The sequence below is a fragment of the Nestor notabilis genome, unplaced genomic scaffold (assembly GCF_000696875.1).
Source record: "Nestor notabilis isolate BGI_N333 unplaced genomic scaffold, ASM69687v1 scaffold1070, whole genome shotgun sequence".
NCBI lineage: Eukaryota > Metazoa > Chordata > Aves > Psittaciformes > Psittacidae > Nestor > Nestor notabilis.
This window is the reverse complement of record NW_009910410.1, coordinates 16,447-35,134: the sequence shown is the minus strand read 5'-3', so window position 1 is coordinate 35,134 and position 18,688 is coordinate 16,447. Positions and strand designations below refer to the sequence as shown.

General features: G+C 37.8%; 1 protein-coding gene across 1 annotated transcript in view; it reads right to left on the bottom strand.

Annotated features, from left to right (window-relative positions):
• The window catches only part of OSBPL10 (oxysterol binding protein-like 10), a gene marked incomplete at its 5' end in the record, with an annotated part of 71,762 nt that overhangs the window by 39,495 nt on the left and 13,579 nt on the right, over positions 1 to 18,688 (bottom strand). The window contains one exon of the mRNA XM_010009768.1: positions 4,671 to 4,881. Within this exon, the coding sequence (XP_010008070.1) occupies positions 4,671 to 4,881 (211 nt within the window). The remainder of the gene's footprint in view (positions 1 to 4,670; positions 4,882 to 18,688) is intronic.

Sequence of the window (18,688 nt, the reverse complement as noted above, 5' to 3'; positions counted from 1 at the left end):
CGCCTCACCCCTACAGCAGGCTGAACCAGCAACAGCAAGTGGCAGCTGCACATCTGCTTTTCAGACTAGAAAGACAATTACGTATCTGCTAATACCGTATGGGGACTAGAAAATAATGTTTATCTTCCAAAGAAAAAAGAACATATAAGGGAAGAATGTATTAGCATTTAGATAGAACAGCAAATTGTTTTGGTTATTCTTGACAGAATCAAAGACTAGTGATGATGCATTTAAGGGAGACCTGACTCACCATGCCAGATTTAGCAAATTACATCAGTAACAAAGAATATGTTCTCCTCTGTCTTCTTTCCTCACTCTTCCCTGCCCAGAAGCATTTGGTGTAGGAAGGGGGGTGTTTAAGCAAGAAAGAACACTCCTCTGCTCATTTTTCTCTCCTCCTGACATCTTGGCTGCTGGAGAATCCCTAGTTGTCATTTGTCACCGAATTGAAAGCATCTAGATTTTGTCTTTCCTGCCCACTTATTTTCTCCAAAAAGGAGGCAACAGAGAATCTGCTAAAACAAAGTTCATGTACATTCCCCCCCAACTCCAAAATCATCTTTAATCCATTTGCTGCCATGGCAGCCAAAATAAGCAGCATTTGTACATTCAAATAAACTTCAGAAAATCCCTAGTAAGGATGAGTTTGGGATTTGTTTTTAAAAAACCCTCATAAAAAAGAAACATTTTATTTTACATATTGGAAAAGTGAGCAAGTAAGAAACAGAAAAATATAGGAGGGAATTTCTATCAGGGAGATGCTTTATTCAGTAAACAAATGGCTAATCTGAAACCCAGACTAAAAGAACAGATTTATCTGTGCAGGCTGCTGCTACAAGACAGGATTCCTTCTGCTAAAACACTAGAAGAAAAAAAACCCACACCCCATACTTAAAACACAACATAGGACAGTAAAACTACTTTAAAACACTGAAGTTTGCTCTGTTCACAGTTTGGGAGGGAAAGATGTTAGACATAGCAGTCAATAGACTCTCTCCCATACTCTTCTGCCAAAGGCTACAGAGGCAGAAAAAAATAACATTAAAAGTTTTAAAGTTTGAAGTGAAGACGAAAGTTTCTTTTCCATGTTTTTATTTTAAAAGGCACCCGTTTCATGTCTGCATGCTAAAAGAACTCAAGCTTCTCACAAGGAACTTAATGCTGATTAGCAAGTGCTTTACATCTATCTAAATGGTGACATTCTTGGGCAGTAAGAAAATCTTTGACATTTTTCTCCCTTCTACAAAAAGGGCAAAATTCCTAAACTGGAAGAAGCTTGTAGAGATGCAATTCCCTGTCCTCAACTCAAACTACATGTAAACAACACTTTCAGCTAGTAATATCCTTCTCCTGGCATGTTTTTCAATGAAAGAAGTAAAAAACCTACAAATAATTTAGCTGGTGATCAATGCACATACCTTTAGCAACAATAGCTAGAAATTAATTTGATGTTATTTTGACTCAATAGTAGAAATACGGACAGGATTTTGCTCCACTGACTGTTCTTGTTGATACACTTTCAAAATCAAGCACTAACAAAAAAGACAATCTCAAAAACCTTTCCCTGAAGCTTTAGAGCAGAAATAAAACATGTATTGACTACCCTTCAAGACAAGATTGAAGACTTCAGTTTAATCTTCATGTCTGCTTGTAGGCTTCAGGTCTAAGACTGCCAATTTGTGAGAAACACGAAAATGAAGAAGAAATATCATGTCATCCTTAAACTATTCCATGACAATGGATGCCATAAAAATACTTGAAGTCAAGAGCTACACAGCCCTAGATTCTGGATAAGATTCCACTAAACCAAATGCCAAGCTTCTTTCTTTCTATTCACATTATTGGAAAACAAAACAATAAAAGTATTTACATCAAAAGAAAAGAGACATTTTATTGTTTAAAGCAATAAAGGTCTGTAAATCTATTTAAAACAGCTACTATTTAACTATAATCTTCATGAGTGCATTCCATAGGTACTAGGTCAGAAATTCAGCTACTCTTAAGTCCTTGCATTAGGAGCAGTAAGACTGCAAAGCCTACAGTGCACAAGGTCGTCAGTAATCCTTGCATAATCAGCCATAAAGACTTCAAGGACACAAGCAGAGCAAAGGTAAAGAGAAAGCAAAGAAAGATCTACAACTACTTTTCAAGCAATTCTCTCTTTATGGCATAATAGTGTGAGCTTTTGACCCTGAAGGAAAATAAACACAAGGGTAAGTTCAAACCACCAAAGCTAAGCCACTGATTATTTCTCACACTGCACATGAGTAGGACTGTGCTGCTTTGCTGGACTGGACTGCTTTCATGAACTGTAGGCTAGAAGCAGGAATTTGATAACTTATTTTCTTATCTTGTCTCTCTACAAAATTCTATGGATCCTGCCCCCAGTGCCCACTAGCATCTTGGACACTATGCAGCAGGTAATGAGAAAGCACTGGGATGGAAACATTTGGCAATAAACTGCACAGGGCCACCACATCTCATGGAAAATGAAACTTCCTATCAGAGGAACATATGGCTTTTAAACTAGTAATAGTCATTTTCACTTGACACTCTGGACAAGTGGCAGTAAAGGTCACCTTTTGGTTGCACCTTCTGGGTATGAAATTAAAAAAATTCACCTGAAGGACAACAGAATCCAAATGAAATATATCATGTCTCAAAATCAGAGTTTGCTAGAGGATTACTTAAAGGTATTAGTCTGAGTAGGTATGAGTTTATGCAGCTTTGATGACTGAAACTCTACCGACTCAGCAGAAACATTAAGCCTATCAAAGTATGCCTGGACAAGATTAAGTGTGTAGGAAAATCAGTAATCAAGACTTGTAGGCCAGGTTCTTTCAGGCAACTGTGTTGCGTAACAAGGCCTGGGGAAAAAGAAAAAGCCACACCATTTCAGGGACTCCTGCGGTCAGGGAGAAGAGCCAAAACATTGCAGCAGCTTTTAGTTCCTTTCTTTATTCTTTCATTTTTTTTTTTAATTACATTCCAAAGAATAAGCACACATACACACTGATCAGTCAACTGTTTGCATTCAGGTTCTCACAGTTACACCAAAGATGCTGATATGAAACAGTACTATTTTCAGGAATTTTGATTCCTGAAAAGACTGCTGTGCAAGTTCTCCTTTTACAAGGAATAAAAACACTAACTAAATTTTATTAAGTATTTTATAGCCATGGTTTTCCACTCCCCCCCCCCCCCAAACAGAGAATGTATGTTTTCATCTTGTGTTTTCCCCCCCCCCCCCCCCAAATATGGAATTCCCTTTCAGCAATTACTAAGTTATGCTTGCTTTTCTCTGTTCCTGTGCACAAATCCTCAAAATTATTATCAAGTCAAAAGACACTGATTTAACAAAAGATTATTTGGACACAGATCCAAGGACATGTACAACTCAAGTCATCTATCTCTGACAGTTCACTTAGATCACATGCACACGAAAAACAACCTTCAGGGACTTTGGAACTAGCAAGTGACTTTTCTTTGAATGATGCATTTCATCTTTGTTCCAAAATCATTCTCTTTTGAAATGAAATTATTTCACTGAATTCAAAGAATTCAATTAAATACACTTCATCATTACTATTTAGGTAAGTGCAAGGGCTTTTTTGCATTTTCTACAAGAAAAACAGAATGCAAAAAATAAGAAAATGTATTGAAATTTTTTAATATATTCCTTTATGAAATATATCAGAATCTGGATGTGGGAAAGTCATAATATTCTCAAAGTTTTTACACTTTTTAACCAAGAACACTTGTTACATTATTTGCCTACTCCTCAGCTGACCCTCTTACATTTCTGTTCTCTCCACAACGGGAATTCTTCCGAGGGCTTCCTACCTAGCTGCCTCAGCAGCCCTGAGGGCATATCCTACCAGTAATAAACCTGCTGGTGGATGTTGTTGAAGCATATGAAGGAAATATAAAAAGTCATCCCATATCCAGAGTTCTGCTGCTGCTCTTCTTACATTAAGTCCTGATCTTGCTTTTAAACTAGGTAGTGCAGTTCGCGTATAGAAACAAACTGACCCCCCTTTCAGACATTGCAGACAGAGATATAGAGCTGGGTGAACTGAAAATATTCAGCTACATGGGGACTGAGAGGTTCGTACCTGCAGAGTTCAATGCAGAATAACACTGGCATTTTAGGCTCTTAAAAGTTCGCCACAGATTTTTTTAGTTTATTTTTAATAGCAGCATGGAGAATTCTTTCCAGTTTTAAAGAAAACCACAGACTGGAATAGATCTGCCTCAGCAGTATCCTTCCATGCGGAAAACTAGAAATACAATTTTCAGTGTTGCACTGCATAATATTACATATCAAACAAATCTGTATTGTGATTTCAATCAAAAAGAGAAAAAGAAGGTGACAAAACAAACTAACCCAGCAGGTTCTGCACTGTCATTAAAAATATAGGCTTATCTACCTCTTGCCCTCCTCCCCCCCCCTTATTTTTGGCTTGCTGTTTTCAGAACGTGATTTCCATGGGAAGACTTAGGACAACCTCTTTTCCTCCTCTCTTCTGATTTCAGTAAGTTTTGCATCTTCTAGGCAAAGAAGATTTATGATACTTAAGGCTGTAGAAGCTGCTCACCCCAACATGTCCCTCTGAGGAATAAAAAACCCCAAGGCACATAAATAATACCGAAAAAGAGCTTGTGCTCACCTGATGACAGTGGCCTGTTATGATTCTGGCCCACTTGATGCATGCTTTGCTGTAACAGAGTCAGGCATTCTCCAAGGCAGCTCAGGGTGGCAGCAGAGGTAGCTTTTAAAAGCAGCAAGTCCTGATCCAAGGCAGAAAGTGGCCCAGAACTTGGGAGAGCTTCAATGGCTTGTACAAGATTCTTCTGTCGTCCTTCAACTTGGCTCATGATCTGTAAAGGTCCAAAAACATCTGCTGTCATAGGAAATCCCACTATTGTAGCTGTTAAATTCTTATGGGATGATAGAGTGACTAAATGTGAAGAACTACCACAAATGGGTGTTAATGTTCTGATCCAAAAATACCATATACTTACCTACAAAAACGAAGGGCTTGAGACTACCAAAGGCCTGTAAAAATGCCAAGACTATATTAGAGAAAATCATCTCTTAAAATAGGAGGTTCATAGTAGGTTTAATGGTGTGACTGATACTTTCTGGAAGTCTTCATAAGGAAAAGTATGAAAATTCTACTTCCTTCTCCACTATTAATTTAGGTTTAGATTTTTTCAACAGATGTGTTAACTGAGGCACCCAAGGAAGCTACGCTGTCCCTCCTCCTCCTTTCCTACATAAATTATCTAATCACAGTTTAAGAACGGATATTGTTCATTTCTCAAGTATCAGTAAGGAATTGTTTTTACTAAAGAAAGTAACTTATACATTTACAGACATTAGCGTAGGATGCTACTTAGAGCACTTATTTACTATCAGTTATTAATACCAGCTGTCAGGGAAAAAGTTAATCTGTTTCTAGATTTGGACCATCCAGATGAAGACGAAATGTGTGCTTGTACAGCAGATAAAAACAACATTGTTTGAGCAGGCTGTCCTTTAAAAAAAATGGCAAGCTTCCAAAATCCCTCCTAAAGCTGAAAGAAAAAGGAGATGTTTAAAACGTCTCATTTCATTTATACAGCCTGTAGGAAATTGTACATGCATACAACAAGCCTCTTTTCCTATACTTTGTCATGGTTTAAACCTCAGCTGGCAACTAAGTACTGCACAGCTGCTCACTGACCCTTTCCAGTGGGATGGGAAGGAGAACAGGAAAAAAGGTAAGAACCCATGGGTCAAGATAAGAACAGTTTAATGACCAATATAAAGTAAAAGACAATTGTAGTAATCATAACAACAACAGGAAATAAAGACAGAAAGAGGAATAAAAGCCAAGAAAAACAAGTGATGTGCACAATACAAGTGCTCACCAGCTGCTGACCGATACCCAGCCTGACCTGAGCAGCAATCTGGGCCTTCCAGGTAATTCCCCAGTTTATACACTAGGCATGATGTGCTGTGGTATGGAACACCACCTTGGCCAGTTCAGGTCAGGTGTCCTGTCTCTGCTGCCTCCCAGCTTCTTGTGCCCCTCCTCACTAGCAGAGCATGAGAGACTGAAAAGTCCTTGGTCAGGGTAAGTGCTACTGAGCAACAACTAAAACATCGGTGTGTTATCAGCATTGCTCTCAGACTAAAGCCCAAATACAGCACTGCACCAGCTACTAGGAAGAAAATTAACTAGCCCAGGCAAGACCAGGACACACTTACCTTGCCAAGAACTTACTGCAAAAACCTAGAAGTTCATACTTAAGGTACCCAAAGCTTTCAGAAAAAAATATCTGAAGACTTCACAAGCAACAAAGATTCAAGCTCTCTTTGGCCAAGTTACTATACTAAAAAATGTACTATTAATTTCATGATGGTTTTATTATCATTAATATATTTTCGAAGTATGGTGTGCTTCCTAAAGGAACAGCTAGGAGAAAAGATTATCATCGCCCTGGAAGAATGCACAACATAACTGTAGAGAAAACTGCTTTCATCCTTTTCCCAGTAAGAGTGTTAAGTTGAAAACCTGACATTCTCATGCTTCACAGTGACAGAAATGGTCTATTTTCATTTCTGAGTGACTAGTTTTCCTACCTACCTTTCTTTTTCCTTTTTTTTTTCCTGTGAGAAATAGCTTACGTTTTCAAAGACTTACTTCCACCAGAAATAACATCCAAACTCAAACTTTGAAAACTTCAAACATTTCCATTTTCCTCTCCCCCTTAATAAAGGACAACTATATTCTGCTGCTGCTTAGACAGGAACATGAGATGAACTGACATGAGAGCTTATGAAACATATGGAAAATTAACTGAACGTTTGCAGTTATCTAGCTGAAAGTTTACAGGCTTTCATCAACTATATTCTCCATAGGTGAGGAGAAGTTTAAATAAAATTAATGATTTATTCTCCTTTTATCCAAAACAAGGTACTGCTCCGAGTCTCACTATTCTCTAGCTGACCTAAAATAGTTTTAAAAAAGCCTTTTTGAGTCATCCTTTCTATGCTACCCAGCTTCACATTACCATTGTGATACCAGCAACTGTTCTACACACCTGACACAGCAAAAGACAAGAGGAACAGCAACTTCTGTGCAGGATTCAAAGCATGAGAACTTGCTGAAGATTTACTGTTTGAACACTGATCAAAACCACTCTGTTTAAGGTGCTGAATAAATAGATCAAAAAGGAAAAGCATCCTCTATTCTAGAGAGTCAGAGAACAACTCTGTGGTAAAAAAGGATAGGAAGTAACATATATTATTGAAATAACTGAACTTTTTTTACATGCTTGCCATTTGGTGGGGTGTTTTTTTTTAAGTCACTGACAGAAGTATGTAAAAGAGTTAAAGTGTGGTTGTTCTAAAAAGAGTCAATCAAAGAGGGGCTAATACAAATAGACCAAACCATGCTAGATGAAACTCATTAATAACACATTAACCTTTAACAGGACAGACATGCAGCTATAGAATTATCCTCTCTTTTACTTGTGGGTCCTCTTTTTGCTATCCCATGGGGAGGAGAAGCAGGATTTATCAGCACTCTAAGCTGGTTTCAAAACCAGCATGAAAGATTTTGAGATAGTTAAAGTGTAATTTTCATTTCCCAAAGTGAAATAACTTGCTTAGTATTCAATTATTTGCTCTTACACAGGGTTATATTAGGAATAAGCCTTGCAGCTCTCCATCCTCCCCGTTTGCAAATATGAAAGTAGTAGTTCTCCACTTTTTACAACATTAAAACCCAATCTTAAAACACCTTCCTCCCAACCCTCCCATCTTCCCAGGCTCGACTTCACTCCTGATTTCTCTCCCTCTTCCCTACAACCAGCATGGGAGATGGGGAATTGGGGTTGTGGTCAGTTATTCACACGCTGTCCCTGTCACTTCTTCCTCCTCACTCTCTGCCCCTGTTCTAGCTGTGCAATCCCTCCCATAGGAAACAGTCCTCCATGAACTCTCCAGCATGGGGTCCCTTCCATGGAGTGCAGTCCCTCCAGCGTGGGTCCCCCGTGGGGTCACCAGTCCTGCAGCAAACCTGCTCCAGTGTGGGCTCCTCTCTCCACGGGGCCACAGATCCGTCCGGGAGCCTGCTCCAGTGTGGGCTTCTCGTGGGGACCTAGTCTCCTTCAGGCATCCCCCGCTCCAGTGTGGGGTCCTCCCCAGGCTGCAGGGGAATCTCTGCTCCAGTGCCTGGAGCACCTCCTCCCCTTCTTCTGTACTGACCTTGGTGCCTGCAGGCTAGTTTCTCTCACATATTTGCACTCTTCCAGCTGCTGCTGCAGCACTTTTATGCCCTTCTTAAATATGTTACCGCAGAGGTGCTACCACCATTGCTGATGGGCTCAGCCTTGGCCAGCAGCTGATCCATCTTGGAGGTGGCTGGCATTGGCTCTATCAGACAGAGGGGAAGCTTCGGGCAGCTTCTCACAGAAGCCACTTCCATAGCTCCTTGCCACACAAACCCAACACAATTCTTCAGAACTGTACCCTCTAAGATGCCTGCCACCCAGTAACACCCTCACAGAAGACTGAATAGAACACGAAATATCTCTTATGTTATCCTCAGTAGGACATTCAAACCAGCCAATTCACACCTTCTGTTGCTGCCTGCTTCCTCCTCTCCCAGTCTGATCTTAAAATCCTGTGTGATTGCTTTTTCCTACTTACCCCCACCACAGCAACTGCTAAGTACTCCTTTGCACCGGGAATTGCACACCCTGGATCTTCTGGTTGTGAACGCAACTGCCAATCATGATGTATGGGACCAAACAGTTACGTTACAAGATCCCAAACAAATAGGGGGTAAGTAGAAATTACTCTACTGTCAGCATCACTCCCACAGTATATATGAATGATAAGCAGAAAAAGCTATGAGGTACCCTAGGATTACAAAGAAAAATATTTCAGGCATAATAAGAAGAAAGAACATTCTTTCATACAGTAAATAAACTAAAATTAGATGTTAAAAATTAATTTATGAAGTAACAATGAAAAATTGAGATGCTATTTTCTGTACTAAAAAAGTCACAGTAATTCAATATTTTGTTAAAATACTAGATGATATAATTAATCTTTCCCATGCAGAGAAATCATCTTATGAAACTTGAATGTCATTTTTTAATTTAAGGCTTCAATTTGTTTCTGAAACTACACAGAGAGAGAGACTCCAATTATTAAGTATAAAAATGAACTCTCTTGTTAAAAGATTTTTCCTCCTATCCTAAACCAAAGATATATAGAAATTCAAAGGAAGAAAACTGAATAGCCAGACCTGAATGGAAGAGCTTATGACTGCTTGCAACATGATTTTATTTACAGCAGAAATGCTCTATTATTCAGACTGCAGGACTGTCCAGCCCAGATGGGCATTATGATAATCAGAACATCTTTCTCTCTAGAATTACTTACTGACTTCTGTGTTTCTCTCACATACTCTCACTCCTCTCTTCCAGCTGCTGTTGCATAGTACTTTTTTGCCCTGCAGAAGGGGAAAACTACTTACTTTCTAGAAATCCTGCAGGATTTCACCAAAGTAACACAGAGCTTCACAACAACCTAAAGCAAACACCAGCTTTAAGCCTACTCGATCCACAGCTGTCTTTGGGCATCTCCCAAGACACAATGATTTCAACCTCAAACTGCTTGGACTCACGCTGCAATACCTTGCAGCAAAGGAAGAATGACATCAGCCGTACTACCTCAAAGGGCAAAGAGACACTTCCTCTGTCATTCAGGCCATGTGGTGCTGGCCAAGAAAATCAGCAGCATCACCAATCCTGTCTTTCTAATATAATGATTTAAATACTTCAGATCATCCTACCATTCTTCTGGAATATAAAACCCGAGGAAGATTCTTCGGACCTCCCCAGCCACAATGTGACATGCACATGAGCAACTTAAATTTTAAGGTATGGTATTTTCCTTTTTTGGTATTTATGTTCACACATATTAAACCCTTTTATAGTAGGTATTAAGATACAGCTACCCATGTATATGAAAGAAATACAAATCATTGGTTGGTTGGTTTGCATTTTGTTGGGTTTTTTTAATAAAAGTGTTATCTCTGTTTCACACATATATACACTTCCTGGAAATGCTGATTTCTTGCTTTAAAACAATAGTACCAGAAGAAAAATGTTTCAGACACTGGAAAAGGACACAAGTAGAAACCAGCTTTTCAAACCACCCTAGAATAAGTTGTGATACAAGTCAGGACCTTGGTTCTCATTGTTAAACAAGCACATACAACAGGGTTTGGGGGTTTTTTTTATTTGTTTTCTTTAAAATAAAATACTGCTTTTCTTAAAATCAAAAGCAAATGAGTGACAATAGAGAAGAAAATCCACACACAAAGAAGTAAAAACTTCTAAGTCATTGTAAACCAAATACATTGGGTTGCTATATAAACCTTATAGTCACCAATTCTGACCTTGAGCAAGGGCTCCTCTTGCAATCTTGACCTGTATTTCATCAATAAAATGTCATATTGTAAAAATTAAAAGTGAAAACAGACTTCCAATATATGCAGAAGTAAAATATACACACATGTACCAAGTACATACAAAAATCTAAGACACAGATACCTGGAACTCCAATGTCACTAACAGAATCATAATAGTCATTAATTTGACACTTTAGCTACCAATTCAGCTCAAGTTTGTAATTCCTACTTAGTATTTCCATGAAACTTTGCCACTTTCAACTATTTATTCTGAAAAAGGAAGAGCATGAACACACACGCAATAAGACTGTTGTAAAAATGGTTAATGACCAGCTCAAAAGGTATACCTCTCCAATTGTGAAGTCTGACAAATTAAGGTAACTTCTGCAACTGCAGTAAAAATTATATTTCCCCCCCCAATTTAATGCATTTTCAGTCTGAGTTAACCATTTATAGTTAACCATTTCAGAGCAAGAGAACTTCTGCCTTGCTTGACTTCTGAAAAGTGTTCTCAAACTACTCAAGGTCACTCGTGCATCTTACTACTTGATGAAAGAGATTTTCTGTTAAGGATTTACAGACCTCTCTTTTTCCTTCAGTCAAGTCAAGTCCATAGATCTTTTAATGGTATTCCATCAATAGCATGAAAGCTAGGAAGGTAAAATTACAGCTTGTAAGAGCTATATATAGAGGTTGCTGCTAGAAGTACTGCAATATGTAACACAAATCTCTTACAACATGTACAAGACCAGATGACCACAAACATGCTCAAGTTCCACAAGTAACATACATGCACACTATGCTTGCAAGAAAAACTGAGCTTTTTTGCCAAAAAGAACCTCCTTGAGCTACGAACAGAAGGGAATTCTACCCACAAAGCTTCAGTCTGGATGAAGACCCACAGTAGCCTCTGTGAACATTACATGCTAATGGGAAAAAATATTTTAAGAAAGGATCCTAGAACAGCAAGAGAGATATTCTAAAAGCACCTTGGAAAGATGGAACCAAATAATGACACCCATATCAATTGGCCTTTCTTGATTACTACTTCCCTTCCATTAGAGAGACTAAGCACGTAATTCTTCATTACTGTCACCTTGGGGTTGCAGCCAACTTGACCTCAATTATTTTAAAGAAGCAAACAATGAACAGTAAAATTGGAATGACTTGTTATATAACAGTTATTAAGGCTCAGACACATACATCCTATCAATGAAGCTTCAAAGGAGCAAGTTAATTTTCATTTGGCATGTAATTTGCAGACAGAGATACAAAAAGTGACGGAACAAACAGAACAATACCTCTGACAATCAGGTTGGCAGCTAATCACCAGGGCACATTTTCTTTTCAGTCCTTGCCTCTGCTTTCACAATTCTATTTCTTCCCTTGGAGGAGAATGGAAACAAGCTTCCCTCACCCCCATCTGCTATTTTGTTCTCTTTTCCCTAGCCAGGAATCCACACAATCTCTGTTAAGGGAACAGCTGAAAAGCCAGTTGCTACATATCTTCATTGTCTCAGCTAACAAAACATTATTTCCTTCGGGATTTTGTTTTGGGATTTTTGCTCAGCCTTCTAATCGCCCACTTCACAGGGTGGTTCTTTGTGAGGAAACCCTTACAGAACAGAGAGCAAATATCATTAAGACTTGGCTTTTAGAATCAGTCCAAGACAACTAGGAGAAAACAAGATTTGGAGGTGACAATATGGCTCAATTGTCTCCTGTTCCTAATTACTTTCCAATTTGGCGCTTCCATTAATGCTGCTGCCATGCCACTGGTCCACATCAGCACCTCCAGGGGCTATGAGCTCTCCAGGGACCTCAGCACAGGATTTTCACTCCAGGGACCAGCTGATATTTACTGTCTCCTGTCGTGCACTTTTTAAATGCACTAGTTTGTTTATTTCTATATTAGACATGATCCTATGTTCCATTCTTTACACATTCAGTTCCTATTTTATATCTTTATATAAATCAACCTTTTTTACTGGATGAAATGCTCCTAGCCATCACATCATTAGCCGTATTTTAAAAGCATGTTATCAGAAATCAGAGTTGCAGACAAGAAGGAGGCAAGCAGCTGCTTAAAAACATCTGTGTAACACACACGAAGTGTCTACAGTACTCAAAACCTGCCAGCCAAGCAGAGATGGAGATCACAATAAGACATGTAGCAAGTTGCTAGAGACCAGGTCTTTGTTGAATAACTGATGAGAGCTATAGCGTTTAGTATTCCCATGCGTTGTAAAATCAAAATGTTTCCTATATATCTTAGTGTAGCATGCAGCACTTTGGGTGTTATACAAGGAGCTGAAGATTATAACAAGTCCCTCGATAAACGCATATAATAATGTAAACTGAATGGTCCGCTTAAAATATATGAGCCATTTCTACACTTACTTTCTCCTAGAGGCCATTTATGCAAGTACTTTCCATACTTAATATTTGAAACTTGGCTAGCCACCTAATACTACCCTGTCATCTATTAGCACTGAGAACATTCAGAAATATCTTCTACTTAATTTAATAAAATAGCATTTAAGGGTGGGTTAACAAAATAGCCCACATCGCTTGTCAGCAGTAATCTGCATTATAAAGTTGCAGAAGGTAAGTGCACCTTCCCTCGCTCAGAATTTGCTTTGGAGATCAGTGCCAGCCATGCAGAAACCTGCACTGAAAGCAGGGCCATCAAACAAGCAGCCCTGAGATGCAATATTCTAATCTGAGAAGATTTACTAAAGCATGTTTTCTTTAAAGCTTCCTTTTCAAACTGCCAGCTCTCAACTGAAACTACTGCAGTATGTGTGCTTTAACTGTGAGAGAAAAAAGCCTTGTAGCTTTCAAAAACATAGGTAAGTGTATGATATGCTATGCTGGATTGTATATGCGTATGAAACAGAAGAGTTGAATTCTGGGTTTTGTACAAAATTAAGTGACAAAAAATCTGGGGTTTCAATTCCCTTCAAATCTGACTTCTCTAAAGCTCCTCTGAGAACCTACCATTTACTTAAAATTTAATGAAATATTTTAGTAACCGTAAAGAGTAATCTTCGCTTCTCTGCAATTGCTGAAGAAAACGAATGCTGCAGCAGTCTCTGAATGGAGCTATCATATACACTATTATCTCTAATTTATAAATTGCCATTTATTAAACGATTGAAAATTATCATCTTTGCACATGCTCAGTTGCTACTAAACTACAGACTGAGGAAAAAAGAAAAAAAAGTTAAAATAAGCCATGTTTGCATTATTTATATTTTTTCAGATTTGGAGGAGGAGCTAGAATCAGAAATAATGAACCAGGTTCAATTCACTCTTGACATAACTCACATGGACAAACAGTGTAATTTTAGTAGAATATTTGCTCTACGATTCCCATAGCAACCTGAATACTCCCAGCCTGGGTATCTGGAATCCAGAATGACTCAACCTTTGCACAAATACAAGATCAAATGCACAGAACAAGGTGGAGTTTAGGAAGGTGTAACTGACCCCAAAAATATTGCAAAGGCAAAGTAGAGATTCAGAGAACACAGAGCATTCAGCTCATGTTTATGTGATTTAATAACTATTGCTTTATAGTATTAGAATAATTTCCATTTCCTCATCCCTACAGTGACACAGTTAATGCTACTTGCTGAATAATTTCTATAAGCACATGCATATTTGCTACTTTGGAAGGTAAATGAAATCTCAGAGATTTAAGCATCTCATTTATGCCCCGAGGAGCTGTTTTTATTGGTCTTTGCAGTACTAACCTGAGGTAGAATAAACAGATGTAGGTGATAAGACATCTATAGACAGTCAAATAGCCTTTCAAGAAACTGCCAGAGAAAATACCAAATTATTTAATCTGTTCAATATGCTCTCAATTCACTTTTTGTCATTGCAGAGCAGCCAGAAGAACATTTCTGCATGCTTACAGTGGTATCTTCATACTGTATCAGGAACACACATTACTAGAATTGGGGGCAATACAATTCAGAAGAAAGTGCAATGATAATGCCTACAGCTGCCCCTTTTAGCCTTTGTGTTAGATTTGAAACTGGTTTATATTGTTACAGGTCTAATGCCCCTAAACAAATTATAATGGCTCCTGTTAAAACACAGCTGGGAGCAACCCTCAGTATCAGCCAGCTCAGCTGCAACTAAGCTGCTAAATGTACCCATAACACAAATCTGTATTACAATACTTCTCAATTCAAAAAGTGCTTCTAAGCATGGTTAAATAGTAGTAGCTGTAGCATAACTTACACCAGCATGCTCTATGCCAAATAAATATCAATGCTGACTTAAAACTTAAGGCTGCATTCACCTTCTATTGACTTCAGTAGACACAGAATTGACCCAAAGGTTTTCTGCTGTCTTTTCTTCACTACTACTAGCCAAGAAGAAATCATTGCTTTCTGAGAAATAACTTTGGTTTTGGTTTGGGGTTTTTGCAAGCACTTTTTCATTATCTTTTTCAGAGTGGAGACATTAGTCCCCATTTTCCACACCCTGTTAATTAAAATGAAAAATTTGTGACAATGAGTTTGCAGACAAATGAAAGTGTAATACATACAATGCGTATGAAGTATAGATGTAGTGGTATTAAGATGTAACCAATTAAGTAACTTGTCCCATTTTCCAAGCAGTAACCATCTATAGTTATGGACTACCTATTTTGTATATGATTGAAAATAACTGATGAAAGATAACCAAAAGGATGATCCTTTATTATGTATAGTGGAGGGTGGCAGGAAGATATTTTAAATACAAGCCCAGTTAAAACTGGAGATCTTCAACTAACAGAAGTTCCTCCTCTGTGTTCTTTCCAAAATTGCCATTCACAGTAACACCACATTATTTCCTCCAAATCAACAGAAAACAGGATACTTTGAATTGAAAAGTTAAACACTAGAAACTCTTTCTGCGGTATCTATAAGCCAGCAAGACGAAACTCCCTGCTCAGCCTGAGAAATCTACAGAGGATTTACTATGCTAGTTTTGAAGTGCAGGAAGACTCACTCTAGTTAAAAGAATTGACCACAGACTGCCACAAAAAAAAACCATCACAAAGGTACTTTTTATACTAAAACATACCTAGGAAAAAACAAACAAACAAACAAACAAAACCACCAATATGATTTTCGGTAACTAGTTTCAAACATGCATAGCAAAAGCACAACAGCACAGAAAAGTAAAATCTGGCATGGAACAAAAATCATCAGTTTCTCCTCTACTACCAGCTTAAAAACTGATTACAAAGTTTCACCATAACCATACTCACAGCTTAGTCTGCCTTTGTGCTTTCACATATGTGAAAGTCCTGCAAGTCTGAATGCTTCCCTAAGTGATTTAAGTACTGCATTTGCTTTTTTCACCTACAATACTGCCTGTGCAGTGCTATAATTCTGTAACAGGACAAACAGCTCCCCATGGACAACAGCATTCTTTTTCACTAACAGTCAGTTCCTAATTTTGCTACCCCAATATTACAGTGACCTGAAGACATTCACTTCTTGTTTGAAAATCCCCAGTGTTTTAGATTCATCTCTCTCTCCTAGTAACCATAGGAAATTGACCAACTGCAGACCAAAAATATTGCAGGTAAACCTCACTCTGTGAAGCCTTAAGTCCAAGTCCTAGGTTTTCCTTTATTATAAGGGAGGAAGTGAAGAACTATCATCTAGTTTCATATTTCCTGCAGGAATCAAACAGTAATCATGTTTAGATATGGTGAAGGACATGAAAGAAGCAGTAAGACTGTCATCTTACCAAAAAGCAGTCCCTTCCAAACTCTGGAACTGCTCACTGGCACGTAAAATAGATGTCTCACACTGGTGGAGGCCCCATGAAATCTGCATGTCACAGCACCAGATGTTCAGAAATACATGCTGATGACTAGTTCACTCAGGAATACTAAAAGCTGTAACAAACTCCACATTTCAAAGGGATCAGAAATTTCTCTATCAACTTTTAAAATTGTGGGAAAAAATAATTTTTCTACACTTCTTTTGGTTAATTCCATTTCACTTTTCTAAACGGTGGTAAATAATTAATATAAGTTACTAAAAAACGTTCACATACTGCAGTTCTTGGTTCTTTAACAACAGTGGTAACTCTGGCAGAGGTGGTACAATGGTCAGATGTTCTCAGACAAAATAAACATGATTCCAAGATGAAGAATGCCACTATTATTTAGTTCAGTGACAGCTAAAAGTTAGTATGAAGTCTAATGTGGTCACTTGGCTTTATGTTCTGGTTAATTTTAACTGCCTGCAGTAAAGAACTCTTCAAGCATAACTCTTATCAGAAATTACTAAGAGGACAATAATATGCGTAGTTTAAAAAACAGAATCCAATTTTAAGACCACACACACTTAGGTTATCATAAAATCACTTACTGAAAAATGAGTTGAAAGCACCCTTTTAATGATAAGTTATGGCCCAAATAAAGAGGTAGGATCTCCAATAATTCCACATAAAATGCAACACATAGCAAATCAGCTCTCCCAAATTAATGTATGGGGAGTTTAGTTTTGATATAACATTCCATAAATCAGTACGGACTGGACTATTAACATCAAGTTAATACAAGCAAAAGAATGATTTAAGACAACAGTATTATTTTAAACAAAAAATTACATTATGATGGAAAGTAATGCTCCTGAGCTCCATTTCAACTCAATGCTATATAGAAGTAGCTTGAGTATTAAAGTTTAACAGCAGTCAAAAGCTCAATATTCATGCTCAATTTTAGCTTACAAAAATTTTGAAGAAAGGGAAAGTTATTTCACAACGCTTAAGAAACACTAACTACATATATCATTTTGGAGACTGTATTACACAGTTGCTTTTACTACCTTTACAGAATTCTGCATGTGAGTTTGGTGCTAAAAAGGCCTCTTTGCTATTATCTGTGTAAAATAAATAAATAAATCAATCTGCCAGAACAAACAACACAAGGAAACAATGTGCTGTTTATTCTTACTACAAAAGGAAAAAAGGGGAAAAAGTGCAACTCAGGATCACCAAACATCACTGCATTATGTTAAATATTAGAGTATATTTTGTCCTGTTTGCAACATGGAGATACACTTCACTGTTTCCAAGTAACACGGCCAAATCAAGAAATCTGGTACGGAATTGAGTAGCTATTTCAAATTCAGCACTTCCCAGGGGCATTGTCCAAGCTAGTGAAGACCCTATGTGCCAAGTGAAGAATGCCTCTTTTGTAGCATTGCTGCTTTTCACAGATCTCATATATAATATTGTAGTATTGTCATAACATTGTTTTATAAATTAAAAAAAAAAAAACACAGGCTTCTTTTCACTTTCCAGAAGTATATCAACTCTTTCCATTGATTCAACCGCTGAATTTTACATGATGTAAAATTAGTTAATGTAGCCCTATTTGTAGTACAATTAAAAAAAAGCTTATCTGCACATCAAAGCTTTAGTGACTTCATTCTGTAAGGGGAACACTAACACAGATCTATAAGCCTTTTGCAGTCTTTTCCCTTCATCCAAATCATACCAAACAATTTCCAAATAAAAAGCGAAGATTTGGGTGTTGAGGAGAGGATTAACTCTCTCTTATTGTACTTTTAGTACTTCACATTAAAAAAAAAAAAAAGGCTATAGCAGATTTAAGTGCACTTTTGGGAAGAACTCTGGACCCATCTCTTCATTTATAAATTTAACATGAAAGGGTAGATCTAACAGTCACCACTGACTCAGGGAACAAGAAAATCTCCTGAAAAAACAGGCAGCATATAGCCAGGTCTATTGCATCCACTCTTGAAAAGCAGGGAGAAGGAAATGCACAGAGCATGCCACTGAAATGAAATCTGTCTGCTTCCTTAATCTGGAAAAACAGACTTATATTTTCACAAGATGGAAACATGATCAGTGAAGCACACTCTTTTTACGTGAGATGGGAAAAGAGGGAGGAGGACTGATTTCTCCACTGATATGTTCTTCTTTAAGCAGTAGCACACCAAAAAAAGGAAAAAAAAATAAATCCACTACATAGAAAGGTAACGTTCACATGCCTCCATATAAAATTTTCCTATGCATTGTTTATCTTAGTACCATCTTCCCTCCCTGAAAAACACTCACTTCTTTTAATCTTCTATTACTACCATATGTTCAATGTCTAAGGTTTTTTTACTGCAGCCCTCTTAAGTTACTCTCTCAAGATTTGGTGCTGCAGCTGAGGTATT